The 27,393-nt window shown below is 34.6% G+C and overlaps 15 protein-coding genes across 15 annotated transcripts; 9 read left to right on the forward strand and 6 right to left on the reverse strand.

Annotated features, from left to right (window-relative positions):
- Positions 1–25: 25 nt before the first annotated feature.
- On the forward strand, positions 26–2,577 carry TpMuguga_01g00366 (Rad4 beta-hairpin domain 1 family protein). Its single transcript, XM_061304984.1, has 13 exons — positions 26–222; positions 271–396; positions 461–547; positions 590–660; positions 691–733; positions 763–838; positions 869–885; positions 916–1,436; positions 1,495–1,771; positions 1,805–1,978; positions 2,014–2,109; positions 2,150–2,345; positions 2,377–2,577. Exons 1-13 carry the CDS (start codon positions 115–117, stop codon positions 2,556–2,558), a joined length of 1,974 nt encoding a protein of 657 aa, XP_061161559.1. The 5' UTR covers positions 26–114; the 3' UTR covers positions 2,559–2,577.
- Positions 2,578–2,805: 228 nt separating this feature from the next.
- TpMuguga_01g00367 (uncharacterized protein) lies at positions 2,806–3,354 on the forward strand (the record flags this gene model as incomplete). Its single annotated transcript, XM_760801.1, has 1 exon — positions 2,806–3,354. The coding sequence occupies one exon, from the start codon at positions 2,806–2,808 to the stop codon at positions 3,352–3,354; it is 549 nt and encodes a 182-aa protein (XP_765894.1).
- A 133-nt stretch (positions 3,355–3,487) lies between these two features.
- Positions 3,488–5,197, reverse strand: D2Wsu81e (putative RNA methyltransferase family protein). The gene is made up of 9 exons (XM_760802.2): positions 5,030–5,197; positions 4,832–4,971; positions 4,719–4,796; positions 4,567–4,657; positions 4,439–4,537; positions 4,303–4,378; positions 3,976–4,271; positions 3,749–3,902; positions 3,488–3,687 (listed from the first exon to the last, which is right to left on the reverse strand). The coding sequence occupies exons 1-9, from the start codon at positions 5,109–5,111 to the stop codon at positions 3,513–3,515; spliced, it is 1,191 nt and encodes a 396-aa protein (XP_765895.1). The 5' UTR covers positions 5,112–5,197; the 3' UTR covers positions 3,488–3,512.
- Positions 5,198–5,210: 13 nt separating this feature from the next.
- On the reverse strand, positions 5,211–6,446 carry rplM (Ribosomal protein L13 family protein). The gene is made up of 6 exons (XM_760803.2): positions 6,339–6,446; positions 6,094–6,226; positions 5,861–6,029; positions 5,754–5,818; positions 5,624–5,682; positions 5,211–5,560 (listed from the first exon to the last, which is right to left on the reverse strand). The coding sequence occupies exons 1-6, from the start codon at positions 6,422–6,424 to the stop codon at positions 5,350–5,352; spliced, it is 723 nt and encodes a 240-aa protein (XP_765896.1). The 5' UTR covers positions 6,425–6,446; the 3' UTR covers positions 5,211–5,349.
- A 50-nt stretch (positions 6,447–6,496) lies between these two features.
- TpMuguga_01g00370 (uncharacterized protein) lies at positions 6,497–8,355 on the reverse strand. Its single transcript, XM_061304985.1, has 11 exons — positions 8,153–8,355; positions 8,027–8,119; positions 7,882–7,962; positions 7,702–7,822; positions 7,598–7,672; positions 7,225–7,527; positions 7,075–7,189; positions 6,928–7,035; positions 6,844–6,886; positions 6,664–6,783; positions 6,497–6,590 (listed from the first exon to the last, which is right to left on the reverse strand). The coding sequence occupies exons 1-11, from the start codon at positions 8,276–8,278 to the stop codon at positions 6,510–6,512; spliced, it is 1,266 nt and encodes a 421-aa protein (XP_061161560.1). The 5' UTR covers positions 8,279–8,355; the 3' UTR covers positions 6,497–6,509.
- Positions 8,356–8,402: 47 nt separating this feature from the next.
- TpMuguga_01g02775 (uncharacterized protein) lies at positions 8,403–9,935 on the reverse strand. The gene is made up of 8 exons (XM_061305274.1): positions 9,666–9,935; positions 9,444–9,584; positions 9,224–9,413; positions 9,132–9,190; positions 8,955–9,052; positions 8,791–8,920; positions 8,528–8,757; positions 8,403–8,477 (listed from the first exon to the last, which is right to left on the reverse strand). The coding sequence occupies exons 1-8, from the start codon at positions 9,793–9,795 to the stop codon at positions 8,418–8,420; spliced, it is 1,038 nt and encodes a 345-aa protein (XP_061161951.1). The 5' UTR covers positions 9,796–9,935; the 3' UTR covers positions 8,403–8,417.
- A 145-nt stretch (positions 9,936–10,080) lies between these two features.
- Positions 10,081–13,686, reverse strand: SEC24A (Sec23/Sec24 beta-sandwich domain protein). The gene is made up of 2 exons (XM_061304986.1): positions 11,935–13,686; positions 10,081–11,841 (listed from the first exon to the last, which is right to left on the reverse strand). The coding sequence occupies exons 1-2, from the start codon at positions 13,346–13,348 to the stop codon at positions 10,097–10,099; spliced, it is 3,159 nt and encodes a 1,052-aa protein (XP_061161561.1). The 5' UTR covers positions 13,349–13,686; the 3' UTR covers positions 10,081–10,096.
- A 77-nt stretch (positions 13,687–13,763) lies between these two features.
- Positions 13,764–15,846, forward strand: ddx27 (DEAD/DEAH box helicase family protein). The gene is made up of 11 exons (XM_061304987.1): positions 13,764–14,075; positions 14,111–14,203; positions 14,237–14,296; positions 14,357–14,481; positions 14,514–14,631; positions 14,679–14,849; positions 14,881–14,958; positions 15,015–15,210; positions 15,247–15,324; positions 15,357–15,494; positions 15,526–15,846. The coding sequence occupies exons 1-11, from the start codon at positions 13,904–13,906 to the stop codon at positions 15,809–15,811; spliced, it is 1,515 nt and encodes a 504-aa protein (XP_061161562.1). The 5' UTR covers positions 13,764–13,903; the 3' UTR covers positions 15,812–15,846.
- Positions 15,847–16,025: 179 nt separating this feature from the next.
- On the forward strand, positions 16,026–17,617 carry TpMuguga_01g00375 (uncharacterized protein). Its single transcript, XM_760809.2, has 7 exons — positions 16,026–16,334; positions 16,443–16,559; positions 16,605–16,775; positions 16,809–16,887; positions 16,943–17,062; positions 17,157–17,340; positions 17,390–17,617. The coding sequence occupies exons 1-7, from the start codon at positions 16,272–16,274 to the stop codon at positions 17,589–17,591; spliced, it is 936 nt and encodes a 311-aa protein (XP_765902.1). The 5' UTR covers positions 16,026–16,271; the 3' UTR covers positions 17,592–17,617.
- Positions 17,618–17,638: 21 nt separating this feature from the next.
- On the reverse strand, positions 17,639–18,225 carry SNRPF (Small nuclear ribonucleoprotein F). The gene is made up of 4 exons (XM_760810.2): positions 18,034–18,225; positions 17,894–17,984; positions 17,745–17,850; positions 17,639–17,705 (listed from the first exon to the last, which is right to left on the reverse strand). Exons 1-4 carry the CDS (start codon positions 18,058–18,060, stop codon positions 17,654–17,656), a joined length of 276 nt encoding a protein of 91 aa, XP_765903.1. The 5' UTR covers positions 18,061–18,225; the 3' UTR covers positions 17,639–17,653.
- Positions 18,181–19,659, forward strand: TpMuguga_01g00377 (putative methyltransferase family protein). Its single transcript, XM_061304988.1, has 9 exons — positions 18,181–18,387; positions 18,453–18,567; positions 18,600–18,635; positions 18,706–18,827; positions 18,880–18,936; positions 18,966–19,034; positions 19,074–19,203; positions 19,279–19,364; positions 19,431–19,659. Exons 1-9 carry the CDS (start codon positions 18,289–18,291, stop codon positions 19,533–19,535), a joined length of 819 nt encoding a protein of 272 aa, XP_061161563.1. The 5' UTR covers positions 18,181–18,288; the 3' UTR covers positions 19,536–19,659.
- TpMuguga_01g00378 (uncharacterized protein) lies at positions 19,660–20,686 on the forward strand (the record flags this gene model as incomplete). Its single annotated transcript, XM_760812.2, has 1 exon — positions 19,660–20,686. The coding sequence occupies exon 1, from the start codon at positions 19,967–19,969 to the stop codon at positions 20,684–20,686; it is 720 nt and encodes a 239-aa protein (XP_765905.1). The 5' UTR covers positions 19,660–19,966.
- Positions 20,687–21,416: 730 nt separating this feature from the next.
- On the forward strand, positions 21,417–22,161 carry TpMuguga_01g00379 (uncharacterized protein; the record flags this gene model as incomplete). Its single annotated transcript, XM_760813.2, has 1 exon — positions 21,417–22,161. The coding sequence occupies one exon, from the start codon at positions 21,417–21,419 to the stop codon at positions 22,077–22,079; it is 663 nt and encodes a 220-aa protein (XP_765906.1). The 3' UTR covers positions 22,080–22,161.
- A 411-nt stretch (positions 22,162–22,572) lies between these two features.
- Positions 22,573–26,410, forward strand: TpMuguga_01g00380 (uncharacterized protein). Its single transcript, XM_760814.2, has 2 exons — positions 22,573–24,964; positions 24,999–26,410. Exons 1-2 carry the CDS (start codon positions 22,600–22,602, stop codon positions 26,201–26,203), a joined length of 3,570 nt encoding a protein of 1,189 aa, XP_765907.1. The 5' UTR covers positions 22,573–22,599; the 3' UTR covers positions 26,204–26,410.
- Positions 26,411–26,525: 115 nt separating this feature from the next.
- On the forward strand, positions 26,526–27,383 carry dut (Deoxyuridine 5'-triphosphate nucleotidohydrolase). Its single transcript, XM_760815.2, has 3 exons — positions 26,526–26,953; positions 27,075–27,211; positions 27,249–27,383. The coding sequence occupies exons 1-3, from the start codon at positions 26,686–26,688 to the stop codon at positions 27,309–27,311; spliced, it is 468 nt and encodes a 155-aa protein (XP_765908.1). The 5' UTR covers positions 26,526–26,685; the 3' UTR covers positions 27,312–27,383.
- Positions 27,384–27,393: the final 10 nt, after the last annotated feature.

Below are 27,393 nucleotides of genomic sequence, written 5' to 3' on the forward strand. Positions count from 1 at the left end.
TAATCTATTTTTTTATAAAGAATTTTATATTTTTAATGTATTTTACGTTTTAGTATTTTATTTAGTAAAATGAAGTTAATTTTTAAAATTGATAAATTTGTAATATTGTAAAAAATGTCGTCTGATTCCGACGGGTTTGATTTACACATCCAGGCCCTGGAGGAATGGTATAAAAATTTGAGTAGTGAATCAAAAAGCGATCTTTCACTTATCAAATACAAAGTTCCTTATATTTAATAATAATTTACTCGTTAATATATGAATGTGTAGGATTTACCGAAGGATAAGGAGAAATATTATAAAACCATAGAATCCTATAAAGAAAAGTGTTTAGCTCTTTGTTTAGTTGGAAACGTGTCATTCATTAATTCAGTAATAGACTCCCCCTTGTTTAAAGTACCTTTTAATTCGAATTCTTGATTGATTTACTAATTATATATTAAGAATAATAATGAATTAGGGTTTATGCATATCGTTTTTCGATAAGTATTACAAGGATAAGTACGAGCCTCTTCTAATATTTAAATTTCTAATTTCTAAGTTAAAGGTTTGTAGTAACCCATTGACTTCTATTAACATGTTGACTTAGCCAACAGTTGAACATTCTTACATTAAAATTACTCCTCTCAAGAAAGGTGAATACTATTTTAAACTTTTAAGGTATTATTAAAACACAATTTATTTTTTTAGAGCCTTTCAAACGTTTAAGGCCCACTTTGATCTCATGACAATGGTACTTTAAAATCTTATAATATATGCCAGATTTTCGTCTGTATATGCCGTAATAATGGAATTTGTTCGAGAATCGTTTGCAAATATCCCTCAAATTTCAACCTACGTACTAATAAAAATTAATAATGATGTTTAGAATTTATAAAGAATAAAGTAAATTTTATCGCATATTGATTGATACAGGGAGTTTGGTGTGAGTTTTTTGACACAAAGGAAAGATTCTGGAAGTATGTAGATTTTTCAGGGCCAAAATTCGATATCTCAACTTATTCATACTCTGATTCACCCAAATCAGAGGACAAATCGGACCTAAATAGGGCAACTAAGAAACTTAGAACTGAAAATGTAAATAGAAATTCTAACGGAGTATCAAAAGATCGTGAGATATCTTTTGAAAATAACTCTGAAACATCTTATAAGGGTTATTTATACATTCAAAGGGGTAGAAAGATGTTCATATATAACATGAATAACAAGTTGGAGGTCAAGGCCATTGTGGTGTTCCCAAGCTATAACTATAAAATCAGCAGAATGTTACGTGTAAAGGACTTTCCATTTGAACTTGTTAACGCAGCCCACTCACTCAAAGTTTCCATCATAAATAATAAAAATTATGGTACTATCGGACTCAATAAAAATTTATTCATTTTAAGTTGTAACATATGTGGAATAGTGTCGGAGATAACACCAAAATACGTCCAAGAGTATTTTTTACCATAAATTATATTTAATATGTAAGTAAGTTAATAATCTTTGTATTAGGTGTCTGTTATATCAGAGGAGAAGCTCTTTCATCGAATGGTTTGACGAATTTCTGTTAAGTTTAAACCAGAGGAGAATACGCCGTCTCACAAGTTCATTTGATAAATCTGGGTTCGACTCTTTTAATTTGGCTGAAAGACTTGACATTCACGTAATCAACGCAAATATGTTGGAAAGGGTTGATGCCAAGCTTATAAATATTTTGAAGAAAACATATCCCATCCCAAGATCAAAGGTCCATTTCACTAACCACCCCATTTATGTACTTAAATCACAGGTAACCATATCTAACCTCTTATTAATAATTTAGATAAAGAAAAACTTTATTCTTAAGGAGAATAGTGTTCCTATAACCAGTTTTGGGGATGACTCAGTATATCTAAAAGAGAATTTGGTAGAAATTAAGACGAAACTGGGCTGGCACAAGGAAAACAGAAGAGTTATTTCGGGCTCAAATCCAGTTCACACAACACATTCAAGACATGTATTTACTTTTGTTATTGAATATAATTGTTTTAGAAAGTTTCCGAGTATTACAGTATTGATCAGACTGAAGAGTTAAAACAGGAACACATTGACCAAATAGACAGATTTACTATCAACTTAACTGGAAACGTATAATAGTTAAAATTTATACCTATACAATATTGTTTAGAGGCACGTACCTGAGAACAGTGTGTATATAAAGAGCGAGTATTACGAGAATTTGGAGAACATTTGTAAGAGGAACAAGATATTTTTTAAGAGGGCTTTCTCCTCATTTCATTACGAAGATGGGTCTGTGAAGGCCAAAATCAACGGAGTGTTGATTAGAGCAAGTGACCTCCAGTCATTTTTAAAGCTGTACGATGGTATCTTAATTGATTCATTAGTTATGTGTAGAGTACATAGAATCGATTTCCGAGAATGAGTTGTATGAGGAGCTAGAAAATAGCCGTAAATTTTGGAAAAACGTATTCAAAACACTTTTAAACACACCTCCAGTAAATAAACCCAAAACTCACAGAGATTTAAGAACTAAAATCAACTCCGAGACTGATAAGTTTTTAAATCAACTAAACTAGTTGCCCTGTACACCATCCGCGTTATACACATTTATTATAACATGACTATGTTATATTATATAATATATAAAAGTATGTAATATGTGTGATATTGTAATAATATTGTGCGAAATGATGATAAGACCAGAATTGTGTAAAAATCAATGGGGAGGAATAATTGTGGTGTTCTCCCCATCAGATATAGGGATAATTATCCTCAGTTGGAATTCATCCAAATAACAACTAAAATACCAACTAGTTGATAGTGATGATGAAGTTTGTTACATTGGCTTTCGTAGCTGCTCTGACTTCTGGTATCTATGTATCAGCAGCTGAATTAGACTTGAGGAAATTGGGATTTGTCCTATACGGTAAACACGGTGAAGGTGATAAAACCGCAGTTGAAGTCGGTGTATGTCCTCTTGGTGATCTTCCTGATACCGTTTTCCTCCATAAAACTTTCAAGAAGGGAGACAATTTCTTCACTTGGGTCAGACCAGTTCATAACAAGGTAACTAAAGTTGTATCTGGAAGTCACCTGGTATGGGAGGCAGCAGCATCCACAAAGGAAGTGCTCTTGGACCTGCACTTTTTCGGTAAACCAGCTGGTAAGAAGTTTGTACACCTAGAACTTCTACACCACTTGGGAGGTGCAGTTCATGTATTCCTTTTATTCGATGGCACCGCCGCTGCAAAGGTGCTTAGCATGGCTGCCTTTGTAGCTGGTGTGCACGCCTTAGTTCCAGGACTTCACGAACTTGAAGGTGTTCCAGCACATCATCTCGTAAGCGCATTAGCACTTCATGCAGCTGCCTAAACCAAAGATTATGTTTAGGAGCTAATATTTAAATAAATCGTTAAGTATTAAACAACCAGGACTTTTGTTTAATACTGTGTAAAAACACATCAATTTAGTCCTATCACTACACTAATACACATTATATATAGAATAATCCATACATTGTATATTAAGCATTAAAATGTGTTGGTGAAAGATAAAAGCGACAGTACAATTAAAAGAGCCTCTTCTGTTCTTATGGTTCTTGATTTCTGCTGATTACAAAAGTTGAAATATTTATCAAATTTCTTTTCAGGTTCTTGCATTACGTGTTCCAAACCCAAGACTGGGCCGAAGTATATTAACATATTTCTAATAAAATATTATGGTTGTTTTATAGAGATTTAATTAATGGGTAATAATTAGATAATACTTGAATTTGGGAAGTTTGGTATTTAAGGAGTATAATTCTCCACGCTCACTGGTACCAACTTTAAGATCGTAACGAGCATTTTCATTAAATGGGCATCCTTTTAATGACTCAACCACAGTGTTGCATTCCCTAACAATATATCCCCAATACAACCCTAAGAAACCAATTATTTTACCTATCATTTAATAATAACTAATGGATAAATAAATGGATTTTGTGGAAAGTACCTGCAACTTTAAGAGGTTCTTCAGGATGTACCAGATACGCAGAAAGTGAACCAGTTTCACTCTGACTTAAGGATTTTCCCTCTTTCCAGTTTTTATGGCACTTATCAATAGATTCATCGTCTAGACGTACGGTGACTCTTTGGTAAACATCGTAATCCTCATCTGTCATGTATTCGATTCCGTAAAACTCCTTTAAATCCTCCTTGTTGTGGATTTTAACACTTGAAAATACTCCACAATCAGCGTACAAAGTTGTGTTAGTACTATCTTTCCTTATTAGTCCAACAACTCCCTCCCTTAAAATTACATATTCAGGGTTAGAGATACCTGTATGGAAGCCACTCAGTAGAGCGTAGATGGTGAGGAGCATTAATAGGGTTTTGTAACCCAGCGAATTTTAAAGCTAAAAAAGCATTATTAGTATAGAAATATGTGTATATAAATACATGAATGTGTAAAATACCGTTATCCATGGGAAACAAAAACTTTCTGAGGTATTGAGGTGTCTCCAAATACCTCAAATTTAGAGAAAAATACTCCATCCAGTTTGAACTCTTATCATCTAACAATTATAATAGTTTGTAATTATACCTAGATCATTGTATAGAACAACCTCATTAACTCCGTAAATGGTCAGTGTCCTGGCAATATTGCCTATCACGTATGCCCTCAAATCATCGGACTATATTAAGATATATCACCGTATACTAAAGGTTTTATAGAATGTTATGAGTATAACCAACTTGTATGTTTTCCATTATAGAAACTGGGAGTGCTACTGAAATAGTGTAATCTCTTGGTTTTCCAAGGAACGGAATCCTCTAAGTGATGAATGAGTGAAATAATAAATAAATACCTGAGGAATCTCCTTAAACAGCCTAACATAGTTCAAATTATACTTATTAGTATCCTTTTTAGGCCTTTTATTTTCCTTCAAAACCTTGTTGTCAGTAACATTATCTAAATTCTTGTTCGATAGTTCAACGTGTATGTTACCTAAAAACATGGCAATTCAACAAATCAGTTTAAGTTAATTCAAAATATGTAAAAATACTTTTATGCTTTTTCCGTTTCTTTTCAGGCCTAGGAGTGTTTGTTTTAATGTTTATAAAGGTAGAATCCTGCTCATCATCCATATTTTAGATAATTAAACTAAACTAAATTACACACAAATCATTAAAATGCTGATGGAACAAAAATAAAACATAAATCTTCTTTAACATAATTATGTATAGTAAATGTTACAACAATTATTGAGATTCCCCAATCTTTAAAATTGGTTCTTCAATTTATTGAAAATAAGTTAACAATTTGCCAAAAGCTTAGTAAAATAATATAAAATAATACGATGGATTATAAAGAGAATGTGTAGGATTAAACTGGATACAATGTGTAACACAATTGGTCTGTGGAGAGTGAAGGACCAGCCGCTCCAACTGTAGTCGTTAATGAATCACTATTACTTTGATTGTGTTGAATATTACCAACTGTATTGGACAGGGGATTAGAATGGGAAGGAGCTGGTACCACTACCTGAGGTATTCCCCAGTGAGGATGTATTGCACCTCCATATATAAACAACCTCCTAAAATCAATTTATCAGCATTATTTTATAATTTATAGAGTGTAAAATGTGAAATGGTAATACCTGTACCAAAATGGTCTTAGTTTATTCCTTGGCAACATTCTCTTTATAGCCAAATTCAGCTACATAAAGCATTAACACACTGTAAAATATGTTAAATTAATAATCTTTATAAATAATAGTTATTTCGTACTATCATTCCTGGATTATTTGCCATAATGGTCTTTGCAGTTATTATTTTAGGCCCCTTTGGATGTGCTGTATCACATTAATTTAACACAATTACTAGTAAAATAATACCTTTTCTGTCAAACTTGTATACTTTAGTATCCCACGAGTGACCATTCATTGTTACATGAATTGCGTTTACTATGATGACGTTGTCCCCTGTGACTTTGTTTGGCTGATAAGTGGGCAGATGTTTCCCTTGCAATATTACAGCTACATGAGATGCGATGCTTCCAACAGTCTACACATTACATTACTCAAATATAAAAAACACAGTTAACTACTGTTAATAAGTATTCTGATACTTTATTTGAGGCGTCAATGATGTGCCAATTCCCTGCGGTTGTGTCCATGTGTGTGATAGCTCCCAGGCTTTGGTGCGGGGTTGCCAGAGGTGACACAGTTGGAAGATTCTTTTTCAGGAAAGGCCGTGAAACCCTTAAAAAATTAATCCAAAAATTAAAAATAAATAAAATAACTATATGAGTTAATTAATGGATTAAAATTGGTGTTATTGGAGAATCTGAGTAAAACTTGAATAATAACATACCATTGGACTTTTGAGAATGGATTCACATTCCCTTCATGAAATGAGGACCTAAGTGACCTTGCTAATAAAGATTTTGATATAAACATTAAATAACATACAAAATTTACAAATATTATTATATTATTTAACACCACTTATCACACATTAAATAATGTGGACTAGGTTAATAAATTATAATTTAAGGTATTTAACTCCATTTGTAATATCATAACATCCTCTAGAATTTGTTTCTGCATTCTTCTTTCTAACTTCCTACAAAAATCGATTAAAAGTTGAAATGGTTTTGAACAACTATTATAACAATGACTAATTTGCAGAGAATTACTTTCAGCATTTCTTTATTATTTCTTTTAACTTCTTTTATTAGAGCCTTTGTTCTTTTTACTGCTAACTTTCTCTCACGTTTTTCCTCTAAACTTTCTCCCTTTACTCTAGTCGTGTTCACCTATCATAAATGTTAAACAAGTACAAATGGTCTATGATAAATAACTGGTTTATAAAATACTTCTGGGAGCTGTATTGTATCAATATCCAACTTTTTATGCGTGCTGTAAAATTGATGAATTAATCGGTAAAAGTGTGGATATACCTGTTATCCTTTACTGGAGTTGGATTTGGAACCTTAATTTTCCTTGAAAGTATCATCTTCGGATGATTTGTTGAGTTCGAATATGTCGTCAAAACAGTCTCAACATCCCTAATAATGTTATGATTAGATAAATAGGAATTATTGTACCATTGATCAGATTCAGATGATTCATATTCAAGTTCATCATCTAAATCGGATTCTTCTGACAGGTCATTAAATTGTTCATTATTCTCCAGAATTTCATATATTTTATCCTTTGGTACTAAATATCAAATTTGAATAGGATTTTGAAAATACTTATTGGATCGAGAATTGTCATTTTATCTTTATCTAAAGCGTTGTAGTGGTTAAAATCCTTCATATACCCTCTTTCCAAAGGATTTTCAACCATATCATCATCATCCTCATTGTCGTCCTCCATTAAGTCAGAGTTATTAATCTTATTATCAAGTATTGAGGTTGGTATCATCGGAGTATAATTTCCCCAAAGTAAATCATCCTCATCTAAATCCTCGTCACAGCCAATTGCTTGTGATACGAAATCGTCATCTATGGCCTCAAGCTCATTATCGCTTTCTAAAGCCTCAAGCACTTCATCAACTAAACAATTCAATAACTCACTTAATACTAATAACACTATAAATAAGTATAGTGAACGGGTTAAAAATACCTTCAGGGTCGAGTTTCTTTTCTAAGCTAGTGGTTAGATCAGGGAAATCAGCTCCGCTCTCAACATACGGTTCATCTGGACAGGATTATGACTAAAAATCTTACCAGTCGTAAGCTTGGGGGCTGGAATGAAATATTTCGGATTAATTGTGGCGAGGTGTTGTTCGTAATCGTACCCATCCTTGGGAAAGTAGCAGTCACCTTCAAGGTCATCCTCAGTCACGTTCTAAATAATAATACACCGTGTATTATAGTGTTAAATTTTGTAAATATAAAACAACTCACTTGTTTAGTCTGTTTTTTTGTCGGTTTGTCGAATTTCTTAAAAGTATCAAAATTTCCATAAATGTTCTTTATTAACATTTGCTAAAATGTTAAAATGTTAGTGGAAGATGATAGATTTTAATGAATTAAATTAGAAATAGCTTACCTTTTGCGATTTATTTAAATTATCATGAATTCCGAAGTCATGAGGGTCTAAATTCTTGAGAAGGTCCTTTGGCACCTGAGCTGAGCTACGGTTCTAAGAATTTTATTTTGAATCTTTAAAAAATACCTTCCAAATATCATTTTGGCTTTCTTTTAGTACTAAAGTCCTTTGCCATGGTAATTTATCTGATCGGTTATCCGCATTTGATGCGGAAACCAGCTGGAATGTAACAGATTTCTTTTCCTTAACCATATATTTATTTAAAAATTATAAAAAATTTAAAAATGCGATAAAACTATTCTATAAAATAAAAACTTATTGAAATTAAAATATATTAAACAATTCGTTGTAAAAATCATACACTACAAATAACATGTAAAATGATTAAAAATTAATCCAAAAAATTTTCTAGTGATTTTAAATTGTCAAACTGATCAAGGTAATCTCTCAACTAAAAAATTATGAAAGTGTATTATAATATAAATAAATAGTTGATAATACGTTTTGAATAAAGAGGTATATGGAATCCGTCCAGATATCTCTACTTCTTTCAACAGTTTTAAAGATGATATCACGAGGACCATCTTTGGTGTGATATTTTACGTAAAAGGATGAGTAATCGGTAGGGTGTTTGAGTATTGTGCTTATGCTTAGGATGTATATTGAGCCTTGAGGGTTCCTTTTCGCTCTGCACTCAGGTTTACAGCTCCAATAACTCCAGTACCACTTTCCTATACAAAATTCTGTAATAATTTCCAAAATACCATCTTTTAGATAAGTTTTATAGTAACGCATTTGTGATACATAATCTTCCTTTGCGATTAAATGTCCCTCCAATGCGTATGATAATAACGCCAACTTCTCAGCCAGTAACATTATCTGCGGATTTGTTGCCTAAACTCATTCTTATCCATAATTGTAAATATACGTTAATTTTAACTTCAATTCCCGACTCGTTATAGTCATTTATACACATATACGCCTGCTGTAATACTATATTGTCAATCACATTAAGCCCATCCGATACTAAACTCATGTTGTAACTTAGTAAATTAAAACTTTATATATAACATAAAAAGTTGGGAAATAAAATGTCATATGTTACCTTTGTAAAAAGAGAGTTTAATTTGGTCTTTTTTAGAAGGATCATCAGTAAGTGGATACCTAATAGGAAATGCACGATGGTTTAAAAAGTACCACTTATCCTTGGGGAATTTAGCGTCTATAATATCCCTGTCAATGTTAAGGGTAATGTCGGCTACAACCGTGTTTCCAACCAAGCCTTTCTTGTAGACTTTGAGTCTAAGCTCATTGTCGCACATCCGAACCTTAACCAGTGCTCTGCACTGCAAATTCGACAACTTCCTACCCCGGGATAATGGAATCGCTAATCACATTAATCACCATTTAAAGTTACCTCCTGCTGTTACTTTTGTATCCCCAACCTCAAACTCGATAAGTGAATGCTTCTTTACAAAGTCGGCATCGATATCAGTTATATTGATAAGGAGATTAAACTCCCTGTGGTTGTGTATCCCAGTATAATAACAGAACGAAGCTGAACAATTTATACAAGTTATAAATCAAATATTATATAAAATAAACCAGTTTATTTAACTATATAGAATCAATATGATACCTATTGGTTCATAATCTGAGGGAGTTGGTATAGCCTTGTAAACTCTGCGTCCACATTCCATAAAACATAATTCCGCACTCCTGGAACAGGCGTTTCGCAGTGCCTTTGCGATCAAACCCTTAGTTAGCATTTTATAAATCAAAATATTAGCTTATATACACATGAAAGTCCATACTTTTAAAAACTGCAAATTATAACACATTTTATCACTATTTTACAATAATAAACTGTTTTAAAGCTGATTAAAATTTTTTAAAGATTTTAAAAATTACAAATAAATTTACAGAATGTGATAATGTGGGACAGTGTGTATTAATCTACACATTTACAAATTTATTAATCTACTCATCATTCACCAGAATAAATTAAAATAAATAATTAAAATTTTTAACCTAATTTATAAATCTACCACAAATAGCAATTGTAATAAATTAATAGAGTCTGTCCACAGAATCTAGGATGGATTTATGTAAGGATACCAGAAAGGTGATATAGTTTGGTTCTTCCCCGAGTTCATCCTCGAGCAGTAATGTTTTTATTATCTTGCTGTTTTTTGAGGTATATGGGATGATTTTAAGCGGGGCGTAAGGGCACCCCTTGTGCTGTGATCTTACGTGTTCCACAAGCCCCAATAGGTTTGCTGACGTATTCGTATCTATTAGTTCAGTTGAGTTTACATTTCCATGAGGGAACTGGTAATCTGGCCCGAACAATTCCTTCAACAGTATCTGCTTAACATGAGGTCCGACAAAGAGTAAAAGCCTGTAACCATCGTCCATCAGGTAAATGCCGTCACTGTAAATGAACGAACCTGAGCTTGGGACTCCAGATAATGTGAACTTAAAGCCTTGCTCTGGCACTGCATCACCCTTCTCATTAATGCTCCTATGCAAACAATATGTCCTCGTGTACATGAAAAATGTCATTTGTGGAGAGGCGCTAAGTATCCTCAACAACTTCATCACAAACTCAAATGCGAACTCCACTCCAAATTCTACCTTTACATCATACTTCAAGAACGAGTTAAGATATGCTGGTATGAACTTGAGGTTGTCTGGCAGAATGAGCTGGTTTTTAGGTGTCGATGGTGCACAAATCTGCCTATATGAGGTCAGAGACTCAACCAGAGTCCTTATGTGTTCATCTCTATTATATTTGCCTGATTTTATGTATCCGTGAGCAAGCTTTCTTGACATCAAGTTCATGATAGCTTCTGGGTTTGCATTCTTAAAAATCTCATTTATGCTTGCAATAACTCTTATGCAGTGTGTGTGTACTCTTACCATATGTACCCCTTTAGTGTTAGTGTACAAGCAGGCGCACTGGATGTATAGACTTGTCTTGTTGTCTACCATGTGGTTTAGTGAGAGCATAAAGCCTATTGACAAGTCAGGTCCAATCCTTGGAACTACCATAGTCGAGAGGTTAGAAACTGCCCTCGAGTTGTTGAACCCACACAAAAGCTCGGTGACCTTAATATGCTTCGAGCACCTAAGCTTAAACTCGCATTTGTAGGCTGCTGGGACTGTGAACAGCCTCACAACATCTGCGTAAATCTTAGGGTAGTCAAAGATGTGTGAGAACCTGGGCATATATGCGCAGTTTCCTCCAGTCTGCTGTGATATGTACTGTAGTGCTATGTCGCCGGGGATCCTGGTCTCCGGTGGACACAGATACACGTCAACGCAAATCCCGGCTGAGTAACACATCCGTAGAAGCGAGTCATAGAAATATCTTTGTAAATCGGTGAGTGTGAAATTCGACTTTGGAAAAGTCTGTGGATCAGTTCCAAGTCCAATATCTGGCTGCGTAACGTAGTAAATCGACAATGTTCCGTAACAGTTATCGCTGCTCATTGCTCTTAGCACGCAGTTCAGTGCAAAGTTTGCGCACGAGTTTGGTGCTATTCTGAGCGTTTGAATGCCTAAAATCTTCTCCAAATACTCCTTGACCCAATCTCTTGTATCCTTAGTCACTCTTACACATACGTCGGATATTGTGCATGGCTTAAAATTCTCTTCCACCTCAGCCACCACGTTAACTGAAAATTCGGACCCGGATCCCATGGGGAACATGTAAAACGCGCTGTCGAATACGAAAATACACAAATCAAACTCTTCATCTGTTATCAAATCTAACCCATTCATCACTGATCTTATCACAGATTCTCTCAAATCTAAACAAATATATATTATTATATATGGTTAAGTATTTGGTAGTACAGCTATATATACTAGTGTAACTATAATATAAATGACTAATGTGGTACTTAGTTTATTGGCTTGTGATGTAGACTCAATTAAGAAAGCGTATGTTGGAAATTTATTTTCAGTTTTCTGGTCATTTTGTGAAGAAGTTGCCTCATCCGGACCATCGGATACTTTAAAACTTGGTGATTCATTTTCATCAGAGTTGTAAGGCTGTTGATATAGACTAGAGGTGTAAGAATCGAGTTCAGAAGCGCCTTCTATTGGTATTGGTGAAACTGAATATGTGTCGTAAATGAACGATTCCTGCCTCGGTTGTTGGGTTTTGAATACTCCAATGTTAGTAGCCCTATTAATAAGGTTTGATATACCCCCAGGGTCAGGCTCCTTATTATAGTAATGAGATGGTGCCACAAAGTCTAAGCTACCTTTTTTAAGAGGTGATTCCTCTCTGTACTGAGAGTTTATCCTGTAGAGAGCCTCCAGCTGTTCGTCTGTTATCTCGAATGCTGTGTAGCACAGGTTACAAACTCTAGTCTTAGTTCTTGACCTAGTGTGCATATATGAATTGTAGTAGGCCAGGCAGTTTCTACACCTTATCAGGTCCCTCTTGACGTTTGAGCGTTTTTCCATAAATGCCAGAAAGTCCAGTTCAGGAACTTTCTGGTCCTGATTCTGAGCAAATGGTTGCACCAAAACTCCAAATGGAAGCCTCAAGTCAGACAAAGTGCTCCCGAAAACTGGGAGCTGAGTGAAGGTGGGCGTCACATAAATAGGACTTGCCGAGCCTGTGTCCAGTATCCTGTGGTTTCCGAAGGTTGGAATTAGGCCATAGTTCTTATCAGTCTCGTAAAGTATCTCAGACTCGCGGTTGTATGACAGCGGTTGAGGGCGTGGAACACTGCTCTGGGTAATACGAGTCGGCATAAAGGGGGCATAAGTGAACACGTGACGCTCCAGTTCAGAGTCAACGTAGTTTTTACCCAAAATGTCCCCTAAAATCGACGAACTCGTGTCCGATGTCAACGATTCCAAACTCAGGTCTTTACCAAATTCTTCAGGCGGTCGCATACTAGCTGATGTTACAGATTTACCCTGCAGATCATCGCTAGGTACAAAATTAGTCTGCAAATGACTACTAGTTACAGAATTAGTTTGTATATTAGCAGTGGTTTCAGCAACATTCTGTTGAAATGTTGGGGGCGGTGTACTAATTAACTTGTTCCTAGTAGGTATAGGAGGGTTGTGAGTAACCTGTGACAACCTTGGCGGAGGTGAAGGATGACCGCGGGATTGAACGTTGGGAATATTAGAGTTAGTAGTGGGTGGATTTAGAGTAGTGGCTCTTGAAAAGTGATGAGTATCTATTGTAGGGGCGTCAGATGTATTTCCCTGATTGACTTCATTTTGCGATGGTTGATTACTACGCCTTGGTAAAAACACATTTGGCCTTTGTACTGGCTGGTTTGAGTCCATATTAGGCTTGAAGTATAATTAAACTGCTTTAATTAGAAAAATAAATCCAAACTAGCATTAAACATTTTTTAAATAACCAACATTTAAAATAATTTTAAAATCATTATGTTAAATTTCAACAAATTCAGTTTAAAACCATGATAAAATGAGTGTTAATTTAATAAAATTTGGTAGAAAAATTTTCTATAATTATTAAAAATAATATTAATGGTTTAAAATAGTTAAAAATAAAAAATCCAGAAAAGGTAAAAATATTTTACATCATATAGAAATATTTATAACATAAGTTATCACAAAATATTTTAAAATACATAATAAACAAAAAGGTGTAGTATAAATAAAAAATGAATATATAAAAAATAAGGTATTGTGCAGTCAAGGATAGGAATAGTGATGTAACATTACGGAATTATTTTTTTATTGTCTTAATTTTGTTCCTTCTTTTTTGTTTAGTTTTGTAAATATTATTTTAAATTAAATTATTATTTATTTTGGGCCATTCATTCCCAAATGTGTACCATATTTTTGTGTTCTCAACCCTTAAATTATTTGTAAATGACCACAGCTTCGGAGGACTTGAAATTGAACCCTTTGTGGGTTTACAGGTTCTCAAACTACACCAATGAATCTTCCGGAGTTTCTGCCGACGAACTCCTCAAGACTTGGAACATTCATCCTCATCTTAGGAATGTCATTAAGGAAAAGAGGATAAAACGGTTTTTTCCAGGTAATTGACCACTAAAGTGGTTATATTTACCTTAGTTCAGGAGAAATCTATCCCTCTATTGCTAAACAACACTTATAGAGATAAATATTCAGTTTTATCCTGTGACTTTATTATAACAGCTCCAACAGGTATTATACTAAGATTTTAGTTTAATCTTATAGGACAAGGGAAAACGCTCTCATATGCATTACCATTACTTAACAATATCTTAAATCTCAAAGGTAGTTTATTTCCACTACCTTTAACATATTTTTATTAAACTAAGTCATAATTGTTGATAGAGAACAAATTACTGACTCTTATTATTGTACCAAGTAGAGAACTGGTAAAGCAAATTTATGAAGTTTTTTCATGGTTCATCGATTCCAGCAATTCTACGTATGATCTTAAAGGCTCCCTCCTAAAGGTTATATATTAATTGGAGTATATTTTTGATAGGCTAGAGTGTTTTATGGAGATCGCTCTTTTGTAAAGTCCCATGATTTGTTGGTTCATGACCCTCCACATATCGCAATTTCCACTCCAGGAGTACTCGTGGAATATTCCGTTGACTTCCGTATTTACTATTTAGTTTAATTTAACCTAGTCTATGAATTATTTTAGAGAAGAATGAGTTTTACAAGACGTTTGAGCATTTGAAGTGGATTGTGGTTGACGAAGTTGACACCATGTTGAATCAGAGCTTTTATGAGTGGGTAGATGTTGTAGTTGACTTGGTTAATAAACTTAAATCAAAGGAGCCAAACCAGAGCCTAGCATTACCACAAAAAATACGTAACGGCTTATTGTAATTAGTTTGTTTTAGTCGTCTCAGCCACTGTTCCACTTAAATCCCACGATATCGAATTACTGGAGCTAAACAGACCTATTCTACTCAGACTAAGTATTATTCAATTTTACATATCAAATTCACGGTAATATTTACTAATATTTTTTTAGAGGAGAGTATTTACAAGTTGCCAGAAAATCTAAGACAGAGCTACGTAGTGTGTTCAAACAGGCCTGTACCACTGGAGTTTCTCAAACTTATGGCGTATTTGTACCAGGAAGTAACTGGAAATGTTTTGGTATTCTTCTCAAAAGTAGAAATTTGCCATAAAATATCAAGATTGATGCAAATATACAACCTCAAACAGTATTATATTAATATATATTAACGAATTTGATATAGTGGCGGAGGATTTAAGGCTACTGAACTAACAGGAAGAATGTCCCAAAAACAAAGAAATAACGCTATTAAAACATACAAGTATTATAATAATAATGAACAGTATGGTTTAGGGAAGAGGATAGAGTTTGTTTGTTGTGTTCAGATGTGGCTTCAAGGGGAATGGACCTTTCAAACACTAAGGTGGTAGTCAGTTATGACTTCCCAAATAAACTCTCAAGTTATATTCATAGGGCAGGAAGAACAGCAAGGTACCTGAATCATATAGATAATTGAATTTAGAGGAAATAAAAGGGGGACATTTTGTGTGTTTGTGTCCAACAAGACTGAGAAAAAGTTCCACAATTTCATGAATAAGCTGAAGATTAATGAGGAGAAATTACAAAAAATCGAGCTAGATGTAGTTTTGAGTAAGAAGAAAGTGGAAGAAATAAGTGAATCATACAAGTTAATTCTTGAAATGACGGAAAAAGCGTTAGAATTGGAAGCATCAGGAAATTTAGAATACGGATCAGATTTAAGTGGAAGCCTTGAGTTACTTAAGCCAGTCCCTGAAAGGGAAGAATGAGATCTATCAGGTGTAATATAATTTTTTAATTTTCAGTATATCTACTGTGTTATGTAATGATGGGATTTTGTTTTATATTTAGAGAAAATGAATTTAAGATAACTATTGTAATATGAGATTAAAGTAATGATAATGTGTTAGTGAATTGCCTTAAAAATTTTTGGGGAAAATATGTAAATTTTCAACACACAGCACCACAATAGTTCATAAAAACTAAAGTGTGTATACAACTAACGGCCCTAATTATCAGCTAAATCTTTTAAAATATAATGGTATCTTAGGGTTTCTCTAAATTCATTCTTGTGTCACAGAGTTTAATAATGTTTATTACTCAGGAATCTTAAAGTCGAGTTTATGAGATTCCTTGTTTTTCCAATTTAATTCTGGACATTTTGTCTCTAATTTACCGTTATTTTAGTTTGTTATATATTAATTCACTTCATTTGACTGGTATCTCGAAATGTCGATTCTGCCCATTCTTCTATTTTTGTTTGCTCAGGCGATTTCCGGGATGAAACCAGCCGTAAGCCTCTTAAATATGTACATTCTTATTTTGTAGTTAAGGATTCTTTTTGTTTATTTAGTTTAACATAATGTTAACAGTTGACTTTATTGTTATTGAATATTTTAGGGAAACACATGCCGCCTTCCAGCCTTAAACAATACTATGAACAGGTGTGTTCAAACCTTAAAGGATTTATCAAACGGCTTACTGTCAATTCCCAATAATACTGTTCACAAGTTCCATGTATCGCAAAAATAAATTTTAATTATGAACTTAATTTTGGATTAGGTGAAGAAATCGTTTGACGGTGGAAAGAACGTGGTGAGTGTTCATTTGGGCAAATCAGATGACTTGGTCAAGCCCATGATGTACTCCAACGAGAACTCACTTGACCCTAATGTTAAGCCCAAATTCCAGAAAAACTATCTTAATCTTGATGAGTTATCAGTAAACTACACAGTGAGTCATCATTTTAGTTAATAACATTTATAGCATAAACTTGATCAAGATCTATCTTATACCGGTAACGTTGTAATTGATTTACCAAGAACTGCCCAAATTTTCCTTAAAGGTATTTTTACTCCATTAAATACTATTTTTGAATTGTGTGTATAAATCACTAACAGGGGTTGGAGGTGCTGAGGTGAAAACTGTCAATGTTGACACCCGTGACGTTCTAAAGAGACTAGATTTCATTCTTAGATATCGCAATACACTGGTTGGAGGATCATACAACTTTCGCTCAAGTACTTCTTTATACAATTAGTTTATCCCTTTTATTACTTCTTTATACAATTAGCTTATCCTTTTTATTACTCCTCTGTCACAAATATGTTGTAGAGGAGAAGAGTGTTGAGTTGATTCAGAGGTTGGAGAACCTGTACAGGTTATATGGCAAGAACATGAATGTTACACCAAAGTTGGAATTAATGTTTGACAAAAACAATAAACTGTCAACTAGAGCTTGCCTAGTCATGAAAAGAGATAATTTAACAATTACACCAATCATTTATCCAAACCAAAAGTACCAAATAATTAGTTAACCCTTGATATGTGGTTATTAATTATTATAGAAAATGCGAATTGGCGGCTGAAGCAAAGTTAACTGACGAGGTTAAGTTCGGAGTGTTCGTTAGCAAGGACAAGAATTTGTACTTGAACCTAAGCTATGAATCAAACTGGGGGAAACATTCATGGCAGCAATTTTCTCTACGATTCGTACTATCCGACGTATTGAAATCATACGCATATCTACAGAATGAACTCCAACTTTAATATGATTTAAACTTTTATGGTCACAATATTTTATAACTATGGAAACATATTACAGTAGAATATTAAGCGGTAGCAGTTTCAGAAGATTCTCGTACGTAAAGCATATTATTGCACCTAAATTGGAATATATGATTAAAATTTTTTAAAAAATACCTAATTAGAATGTCGTTTCCAAGTTTGCCCTTCAGAACTCCATTCTCCCACTCCTCGGGATCTGAAAGTTGAAGATTCATGTAGCTATCGAAGGATTTCAAGGTTCCTGAGGGAAAATAATAATAAAAATTTTTAAGGAATGAACTAACCCTTGTATTCCATCCCCCATTTGAGCTTAACGACGACAGTTTTACCAGCAAGACTAGTGAGAAAGGGTTTAGGGTTCAAAGGAGCACCAGGCTAAAAAATTAATTATAATTATAAAACAAATAGTTAGAATTTGACTTACATTGCTGGATTCTTGACCTTTGGGCATTTTTTATAAAAACAGAGCGATATAATTAAGAAGATATAAATGGAGTGGAATCCCTATTAGTACCAATATTTTAGGTATGAAAATAATGAAACATAAAAAAATAATTTATAAAAAAACTACAAACATTATTTATATTAAAAATAAATAATAATTTCTTTAATTATTTCCCCAGAGTCCAGAGGTATTTGGAATCCACTCACTACAATTTACTGTTTTATTATTCTTTTAATGAATATGTCAGATGATAATTTAGAATCCAGTAAAAATGTTGAACCTGAAAACCAAACAATAGAATATCCAAAGAAGCAACTTTTCAGGCAAAGAGCTGTATGTTACTTGTCACATATATATTATTAATAACGCACAATTAACACTTTAAACAATTTTTATAGCACTGTAACCCTCTGTCGGACAGTTTCATACCTTATCCTGAAAATCCAAGACATGTTAACTGGTTTAAAAGGTATCCCAGTGTGTACGACAATGATCATTACCTGCAATTCAACAGTTAGTTTCATTTAAATAATTTAATATTTTAGCAAATGATTACCCTGAAGACTACACAACCTCGCTAGGTGACTTTAATTCTATTTATATACAGATATAATCTACATGATATCCTAATTTACATGTATGTACATTTAGAGGATGAAAATTATCCAAAAGTTGACTTTCTTGATGTCGGATGTGGTTACGGAGGACTATTAATATATTTATCTAAACTTTACCCTAGCAAATTGTCACTGGGAATGGAAATTAGAGATAAAGTATGCAACTTATTGTATATATAATTTTATACCATGGTATATTCCATTTTAGGTAACAAATTATGTCGGAAAGAGGATAATATCACTTAGAGAACAGAACCCAGGAGAGGTTTGATTGTAATTAGTTTATGCGTTCAGTACCTTAACATATCAGTGGTTCGAACGAACTCCATGAAGTTTCTACCAAATTATTTGGGGAAAAACCAGGTATTAAATGAACTATTTCTCTTAATATATTATTTTTAGCTGGAAAAAATATTCTTTTGTTTCCCAGACCCACATTTTAAACGCTCAAATTGGAGAAGAAGAATCGTAAACTACCCTTTACTGTCACTGTATGCATACTTCTTGAAACCCGAAGGAAGACTATACATAGGTATTTCTTAACTTACTTGTTGTTAGTAGTTATATATTTCTTAAAATTTTTGATATTTTAACTAATATGGGTCAGTAACTGATGTGTACGAACTCTACGCGTGGATGGAAAACGCACTTGAAGATCACCCGTTATTTGAGCCTCTAAACGATATTGATAAGGTTAGTATACAAATAAACTGCATTATTTACAAAATATTGGAATACACACTGTGCAATGTTTTCTAGGGCAAAGATGAGTGTTATCTCACATTTGATAAGGAGACGGAAGAGGGCAAAAAGAACCACAAATTGCAGTCAACAACATATAAAAATGTATATAGAAGAAAATAAACCCTTTAAATAGTCTGGAAATTCCAAAAGTTTATCGGATCTACGCTGGTAATAAAAATGTGGTTGATTATGGCATGAATAAAATCAGGAAGAACAACCAACAAAATAATTTTTTAAATAAATTTTAACGTATAGTAATTTAAGATTGAATAATATATTTTAATTTTGGTTTTTATTGTAAAGTAAATAATTTGTTAAAATTTGTTCTTATTTTGAAATTTTCAGCCCTAATTTTTTAATTTAATTTCTACACACTTGTGTTAGACTTAAGTCTAGTTTGAACTGTAATTTTATGAGTGATGGTTTCTCGTGCCTTCTGTGCAGATCTTTGGTTTAAAACAATTGAAATGCTGAATGATTTAATTTTACGGCCCTGATGGAATAATTTTTAGATTCAGTTTGAAATCGTGGGATTCTAAAATAATTTCAAGATGGAGTTTATTATTCCCATCTACCTATTAATTTCACTATGGTCCCTCAAGGTCTGTGAATCGTCGGATAAATTCGATCCAAAGTCTACCAAGAACTCTAAAGCTACTCAAACATCTGATACTACTGATACAGATAATGATAAAAATAATGGGACCTCAAAAGATAGGAATAAAGGGAAAGGTGATCATAAAAACGAAGATGAAGGGTATGGTACTGGAGATAGTGACAGTGACGTTGATAGGTCAGATAAATGTAATAAACAGGGAGATGTTGCCAGACCGGGTGAAGGTAATAGACCTGGAGGTTCTGGTAATGACAAACTACCACCACAACAAAAAAATAACAACCTAGTTGGTAATGCTGGTAAACAATTGGCTAAAAATATGAGATCTGGAGATTCTAATGGAGACAAAGGAAATGAAGGCAACAAATCTGGTGGTAATGGTAGTGACAAAGGACCGCATCAAAATAAAATCCCTGATATTGGTTTTAATCCAGGTGGAGCTAAGAAACTTGGTGGTCCACCTATTAAGCCTGAAGTTATCAAAGTAACGATAATAGACTCTGAGGATGAAGAAGAGGAGAAAAAAAAGCAAGAGGAGAAGAACAAGCCTAAGGGTTATAAAATGCATACTAACGAAGAATTAGAAGCTACTCAATTAGGAGGTCCAGCATATTTTGATGATCTAGAACCAAAAAACGAATGTATAATTTCATGAAGATATAAAATTTGACATTGTCACAAGTAAAATGTCTCTTTTTGGCCTCTTCATAGTTGAAGAACATAAATAATGTAGTAGTATTGGACCAATAATCATCAAATAATAAAATCATTGTTATTAATATGGTTGTACAAAGGTGTGTAAGAAGATCTTCGTGAATACAACGAGAATGTTTTTAAAGATAAGATGCTCTGGTTAAATTAAGTAAAAAGCGAAAACATAAGTGTAATAATTAAATTTTTATGTATCCGGAGGCTAGGAAAATCGAGATGGTTTAAGCTCTAAACCATGCACAGTGGAATCCATTTGCAAGCAATTGCATAATATATGTTGGATTTACTAACAATAACGCAATGTGTAATGTGGTCATTAAATACAATTAAATAAAACTCGGATATTAAATTTAAATCCGAAAAAATTTTATATTATTATACTTAGTATTGATACAAGAGGTCAGTAAGGCTACAATAAAAGTCTATCATAAGGAAAGTTCCTTGATAAAGATTTTTCAAAAACGGGTTTGGTAAATTCGTTTAAATTCTTAAAGGGAAGATGCTAATAAAGAATATATAGATTCTACAATATACTAGTTATTGTCGTATCGTAAGTCTGAACTGTATAAAGGTTCAGAATTGAACATAAATCTGGATATTCCAGATTTAACTAAGTATATTAAAATATTCTATCACTTAGATAGTATTCTGAACTCATTCTTGAAGTTTTGAGAATGAAGCTTATATTGATTGTAGCAATGGCTTTGGAGGTATCGAGGGTCGTAATTTGTACACCCGGTGATGACCTCAAAAAAATCGATAAGAGGAATAATCCCTCAAAGATGTATCATTCGCTTGATATAACAAGTCAGATCAGCAGAAATTTGTTCGTTTTTGATAAAAAGGAGATTAACGGAGTAATATACAACGACGTCACTGTAAAACCAGGTGTAATCATAGATGAAATTTACGATGGAGATTCAGAAATTTGGAGAGCTAAAGCTAACAGGCAACTTATGAAACTCATGATAATTCAGGAAAAGAAAAGTAACACTTACATAGTCTTAACAAAGGACAAACACGAAAGATTAGCTGAAACCTACATTTTGGTGACTAGGGTTCTATTGTCATTTGACCCTTTTGTGGATTTGGATTATCCATTACCAGACTACCAACCAGATTCCTATGAAGAAAGAGGTAAAAACCTAAGAACTAGTGAAGCTCAGACCGAACCTCAAGTTAGAAGACCCATAAAGGATACCAAGGCTCCATTTCAGAATAAAGAATACATGAGTGAACTCTTACCGAATTTTGTAACAAGGGCAAAATTCAGAGAAATGGAAGAAGATGATAAAGTTAAAGATAATTCAGGCACACAGACTTCTGGCCCGAAGTAATTAAATCCGACCTATACTTAAATTATTCAAAATCAATACAATGAGACAAAATCAGTGTATTATAAATATAATAAAGTATTAATATATTATAAACTAGGTTAGTAATTTAGATAATCAATAAAACAACAATCACACAGGTGGATCTTAAAATGTTAATGAAACAAAATTTTTTATGTGAATATAACTAATTTAAAGGAAGGAATTTGATTCTATTATTTAAGTTTGGGTTATGAAAAAATATTTTTAGAAAAAAGGGTGTCGATCTCACATTTTGTGCGTCAACGATATAAAATATTGCCTCTGAAAAGAAAATTAAAAAATAAAAATTGCTCCAAATAACGTTAAATAAACAGGATTTGAATCTGTACATAATGTTTTGGAATAATTTTAAAATTATTTTAACGAGAACCTTCCGAGAATTGGATGTCGTTGTAGATCTAAAATATACAAATTCCCCATAGATGAAATAAATTTTTAATATTTATGAAGTATATAATAATTGTATAATAAAAATTTTAAAATGAGGCTTTTGTTGCTGTCGATTGTTATATTATCTTTCCTCAAAATATCTAACGCTTCTGATAAAAATCCAGCTAAAGATCCAGATAAGTCTCCAGATAAAAAAAATGTTGATCCTTTACACCATTCAACACTTCATTTTAGAGATGTTGAAAGGTTATTCGCAACTGAATCTACAGGTGAAGGTGATCAAACTGGACCGGAACCTCCTGAAGAGGCTATTGGTGAAACTGAAGAAGAGGATTATGAAGAAGGCGAAGAGAATGAAGCACTTGTAAGGAGTTTGCTAGAAGATGATACAAAAACAGCTGAAAAAATAAAATCAGATCAAATGAAAGCTCTTGACTTGTCCGTACTATTTGAACTCAACTCAATTATTGAGGAAGTAGAATCGGAAACTGATGGTGAACCTGAAGAAGAAAGTCATGGAGATACCGATGAACCAGACTCAAAAAAAGAAGGGGAAGGAGCCGAGGAAAAAAAGAAACGCAAGAAAGACGATGATTCTGATAGTGATGGCGAGGAAGGGGGTAAAAAAAAGAGATTTAAACCTAAAAGCACGACGGATAGTGATGGGAAACCTAAACCAGAATCTAAGGGACCGCCAGTACCTAAACCTAGAACACCTAAATCAGATGGTGATGGGAAACCTAAAACAGATCCTAAGAAACCACCAGTACCTAAACCTAGAACACCTAAATCAGATGGTGATGGGAAACCTAAAACAGAAACTAAGGGACCACCAGTACCTAAACCTAGAACACCTAAATCAGATGGTGATGGGAAACCTAAACCAGAAACTAAGGGACCACCAGTACCTAAACCTAGAACACCTAAATCCAAGACTGAACCAAAACCTGCTCAACAACCACAACCACAACCACAACCACAACCTGAGCAAGCACCTGTACCTGAACCCAAAAAACCAGAAGATAAAGATTCAAAGGGACCAGAGCCAATGGACACTGAACCTCCTAAGGAACCAGAAGATAAGGATACTAAGGAACCAGAAGATAAGGATACTAAGGAAACAGAAGATAAGGATACTAAGGAACCAGAGCCAATGGATACTGAACCTTCAAAGGAACCAGAAAAACCGAAGGAACCTGATGGAAAGGATCCTGACGACCATCCTGAAGAGGGAAAGAAACCCGAACCTGGAGAAGATAAAAGTGATGATACTAAAGGTAAGGACTCCCCAAAGGAACAAGAAAAACCTAAAGAACCGGAACCGGTACCACAGCCTGAACCAACACCTGCACCACAACCAACTCCAGTACCACAGCCTGAACCAACACCTGCACCACAACCAACTCCAGTACCACAGCCTGACCCAACACCTGCACCTGAAAAGCCAGAAGATAAGGATACTAAAGAAGATAAAAAGTCTGACGAATCAAAGCCTATGGACCAACAAGATACTAAGGACCCAGGAAAACAAGAAGCTGATCCACAACCTAAAGACGGTGAGAAAAAGGATGAGACCCCAACTGACCAAGAGGATTCTGGTAAGAAGGGGAAACAAGAATCTGATCCAGTAAAACCAATGGAAACTGACCCAAAACCGGAGCCACAACCACAACCTGAAGATCCTAAAGATAAGGATACTAAGGGACCAGAAACACCACAACCACAACCTGAAGATCCTAAAGATAAGGATACTAAGGGACCAGAGCCAATGGACACTGAACCTCCTAAGGAACCAGAAGATAAAGATTCAAAGGGACCAGAAACTCCACAACCACAACCTGAAAAGCCAGAAGATAAGGATACTAAGGGACCAGAAACTCCACAACCTGAAGATCCTAAAGATAAGGATACTAAGGGACCAGAAACACCACAACCACAACCTGAAGATCCTAAAGATAAGGATACTAAGGGACCAGAGCCAATGGATACTGAACCTCCAAAGGAACCAGAAGATAAAGATTCAAAGGGACCAGAAGATAAAAAGGATGATACGAAACCACAACCTGAAGATCCTAAAGATAAGGATACTAAGGGACCAGAAGATAAAAAGGATGATACGAAACCACAACCTGAAGATCCTAAAGATAAAGATTCAAAGGGAACAGAGCCAATGGATACTGAACCTCCTAAGGAACCAGAAGATAAGGATACTAAGGAACCAGAAGATAAAGATTCAAAGGGAACAGAGCCAATGGATACTGAATCTCCAAAGGAACCAGAAAAACCGAAGGAACCTGATGGAAAGGATCCTGACGACCATCCTGAAGAGGGAAAGAAACCCGAACCTGGAGAAGATAAAAGTGATCAGAAAAAGGAAGATACAAAAGTAGGAACACCTGAGAAACCGAAACCAGAAGGTGATGATGGGCTGCCTGAAAAACCTTTGCCAATAGATCGTAAGTTAGGGACAACAGACTAATATTATTTCAGAGTCGACGCCGTATGTTCCAAAACCTGATAAAGGCGGTTTATTTCAATTAAAAACACCCAAATTAGTCTTCTTAACCGATGATGAGAATGAAGGACCTGAAGGACCTGAAGGACCTGATCCTCTTAAAAAGAAAAGACCATTCTTGCTTTACGATAGGCCGGGGAAAACTCCAAGGAGACCAAAAAAGAGAAAGATTAAGCACCTTTATGAGGATGATGGAAGTGACGATGACGAGGATGAGGATGAGGATGAGGATGAGGATGAAGAAAAAGAAGGGGATGATGATGATGGAAGTTATAAAACTACAGGAAAAGATAAAAAAGATGATGATGGAAGTGGAGGTTCAGGATCGGGATCTGGAACTACTACTACTTCTGGATCAGGTGTGGTGGAAACTAAACAAAGCCAGGGTGATGGTAGTGGTAGTGCCAGTGGAAGTGGTAGTGGTAGTGCCAGTGGAAGTGGTAGTGGAAGTGCCAGTGGAAGTGGTAGTGGAAGTGCCAGTGGAAGTGGTAGTGGAAGTGCCAGTGGAAGTGGAGATAAACCAAAACCCGTAAGACGCCCTTTAGGACTACCGGGATCGTCTCAATCTAAACTACCAATTAAATCATCAGGTCCAGGCAGAGGACCTCTTAAGACACCAGTAGCCACGGGACCTGGTAAGGGAGGTATAGGTTCAACATCTGGTATAACGCCTGTATCATCGGGTCCATTGGGTGACCCCTTTAAAACACCTGTAAGCATGTTACCTCGTAAGGTAGGATCAAAAATCCCTGTGCCCAGTAAACCTAGTAAGAAACCCAGATCGTCTTCAACTTCAAGTTCGGGTAAAGGAACTGGAGCATCGGGATCAACTAAAACATCACCAAAATCAGGAGACGAGTCAGAATCGAAAAAAAAGAGATCTGGAGGACCGACAACAGTTACTATTCCACGTAGACCACCATTTGTCGTACCAGGAGGAAGTAAAGATATAACCACAAGGGGGACGCCAAGAACTTCAGCACCAGTAACCCCGAAACCTGAGGAAACGCCAACACCTGGAAAGAGAAGGTCGGAGACTGGGACAAAGGGTGACCCGTCAAGAGGGGGTGACGGTGATACAGGATCTAGAAGATCGGCAAGGTTATTAACCAGAGGAAGGAGAAATCCTTCACCCTCACCAACAAGAACAGGTAAACAAGGAAGGGCGGGGAGAAGGTAGAGTAGAGGAATGAAAATTTATCGAAGGACGCAAATTAAACATGTTGATTATAAACCAGCCATTGAAACTAATGGTAACGAATGCAGTTTATAGATTCCAAGAAAACAGTTAAAGAATATCGGTGTATTTTATCTCTTAAAACATTGTTTTGGAGTTTAAATTGATAATGTAAAATTTATTAGGATGAATTTATTGTAACAAGATAAATGTATGTAATTTAGAATTAGAATAAATGTGAACAAAATTAGATAAAGTATCTAGTAAAAACATTACATAACTGAATGGAAATTAATGTGAAAATAATATTTTAAAAAAATCTGGCGATTCTAACCCTTTATGTCGTAAAATTGTCAAAAAAATTTCCTCGAACCCTATATTGCAAAGTCTTGTTATTAGCTTTTACACATAATTTATTTTTATCATTTTCGAGGTTCACAAAGATTAAACTCACTGGATTCCCCAGCCTTTGCCTGATTAAAAGGATGATGCACGTTCTTCTGAAGCCTAACAACGACGAAGTCAGGGCTTTGTACCAAAATCACAAGTCATTTTACGAAGGCGACTGCGGTTTGGACCTTTTTTGCGTCGAAGACCACACAGTTGAGGCTCACGATACGTCTATTATTAATTTGGGTGTCCGAGTCTCGGCCTTCAAGAAGCTGGAAGACGGAAGCACAGGCAAATCCGTAGGATGGTTAATGTTTCCTAGAAGTAGTATGGCTAAAACACCTCTCAGATTATCAAATTCAGGTACATTTAACATATTTTCAGTTTTTTCTCATACTCTATTTTATTATGATGACTGCATAAATGTGTGTATTCGTTATATAAATATGTGTATTCTTTGGCTAAGTTTTTAAATAATTTTCAGTTGGTGTTATTGACCCTCAGTTTCGAGGTGAGCTGAGGTTATCACTCGATAACATTAAGGACTTCCCTTACACTGTTAAGAAAGGAGACAGACTTGTTCAAATGGTTTCATATGACGGAGAACCAATAACGTTTGAGGTATTGCCCAAACCTAAGTTATTTCTTATCTGTTCAGGTTGTTGACGAGTTAGATGAAACTCTAAGAGGAAGTAAAGGCTTCGGTTCCACCGGGAGATAATCACTTGTTACTTATAATCCTAGTTTACATGAATCCAGCATGGTTACTGATAATTGAATATTGTTAGTTATACAATATATGG

The sequence above is a fragment of the Theileria parva genome, chromosome 1 (assembly GCF_000165365.1).
Source record: "Theileria parva strain Muguga chromosome 1, complete sequence, whole genome shotgun sequence".
NCBI lineage: Eukaryota > Apicomplexa > Aconoidasida > Piroplasmida > Theileriidae > Theileria > Theileria parva.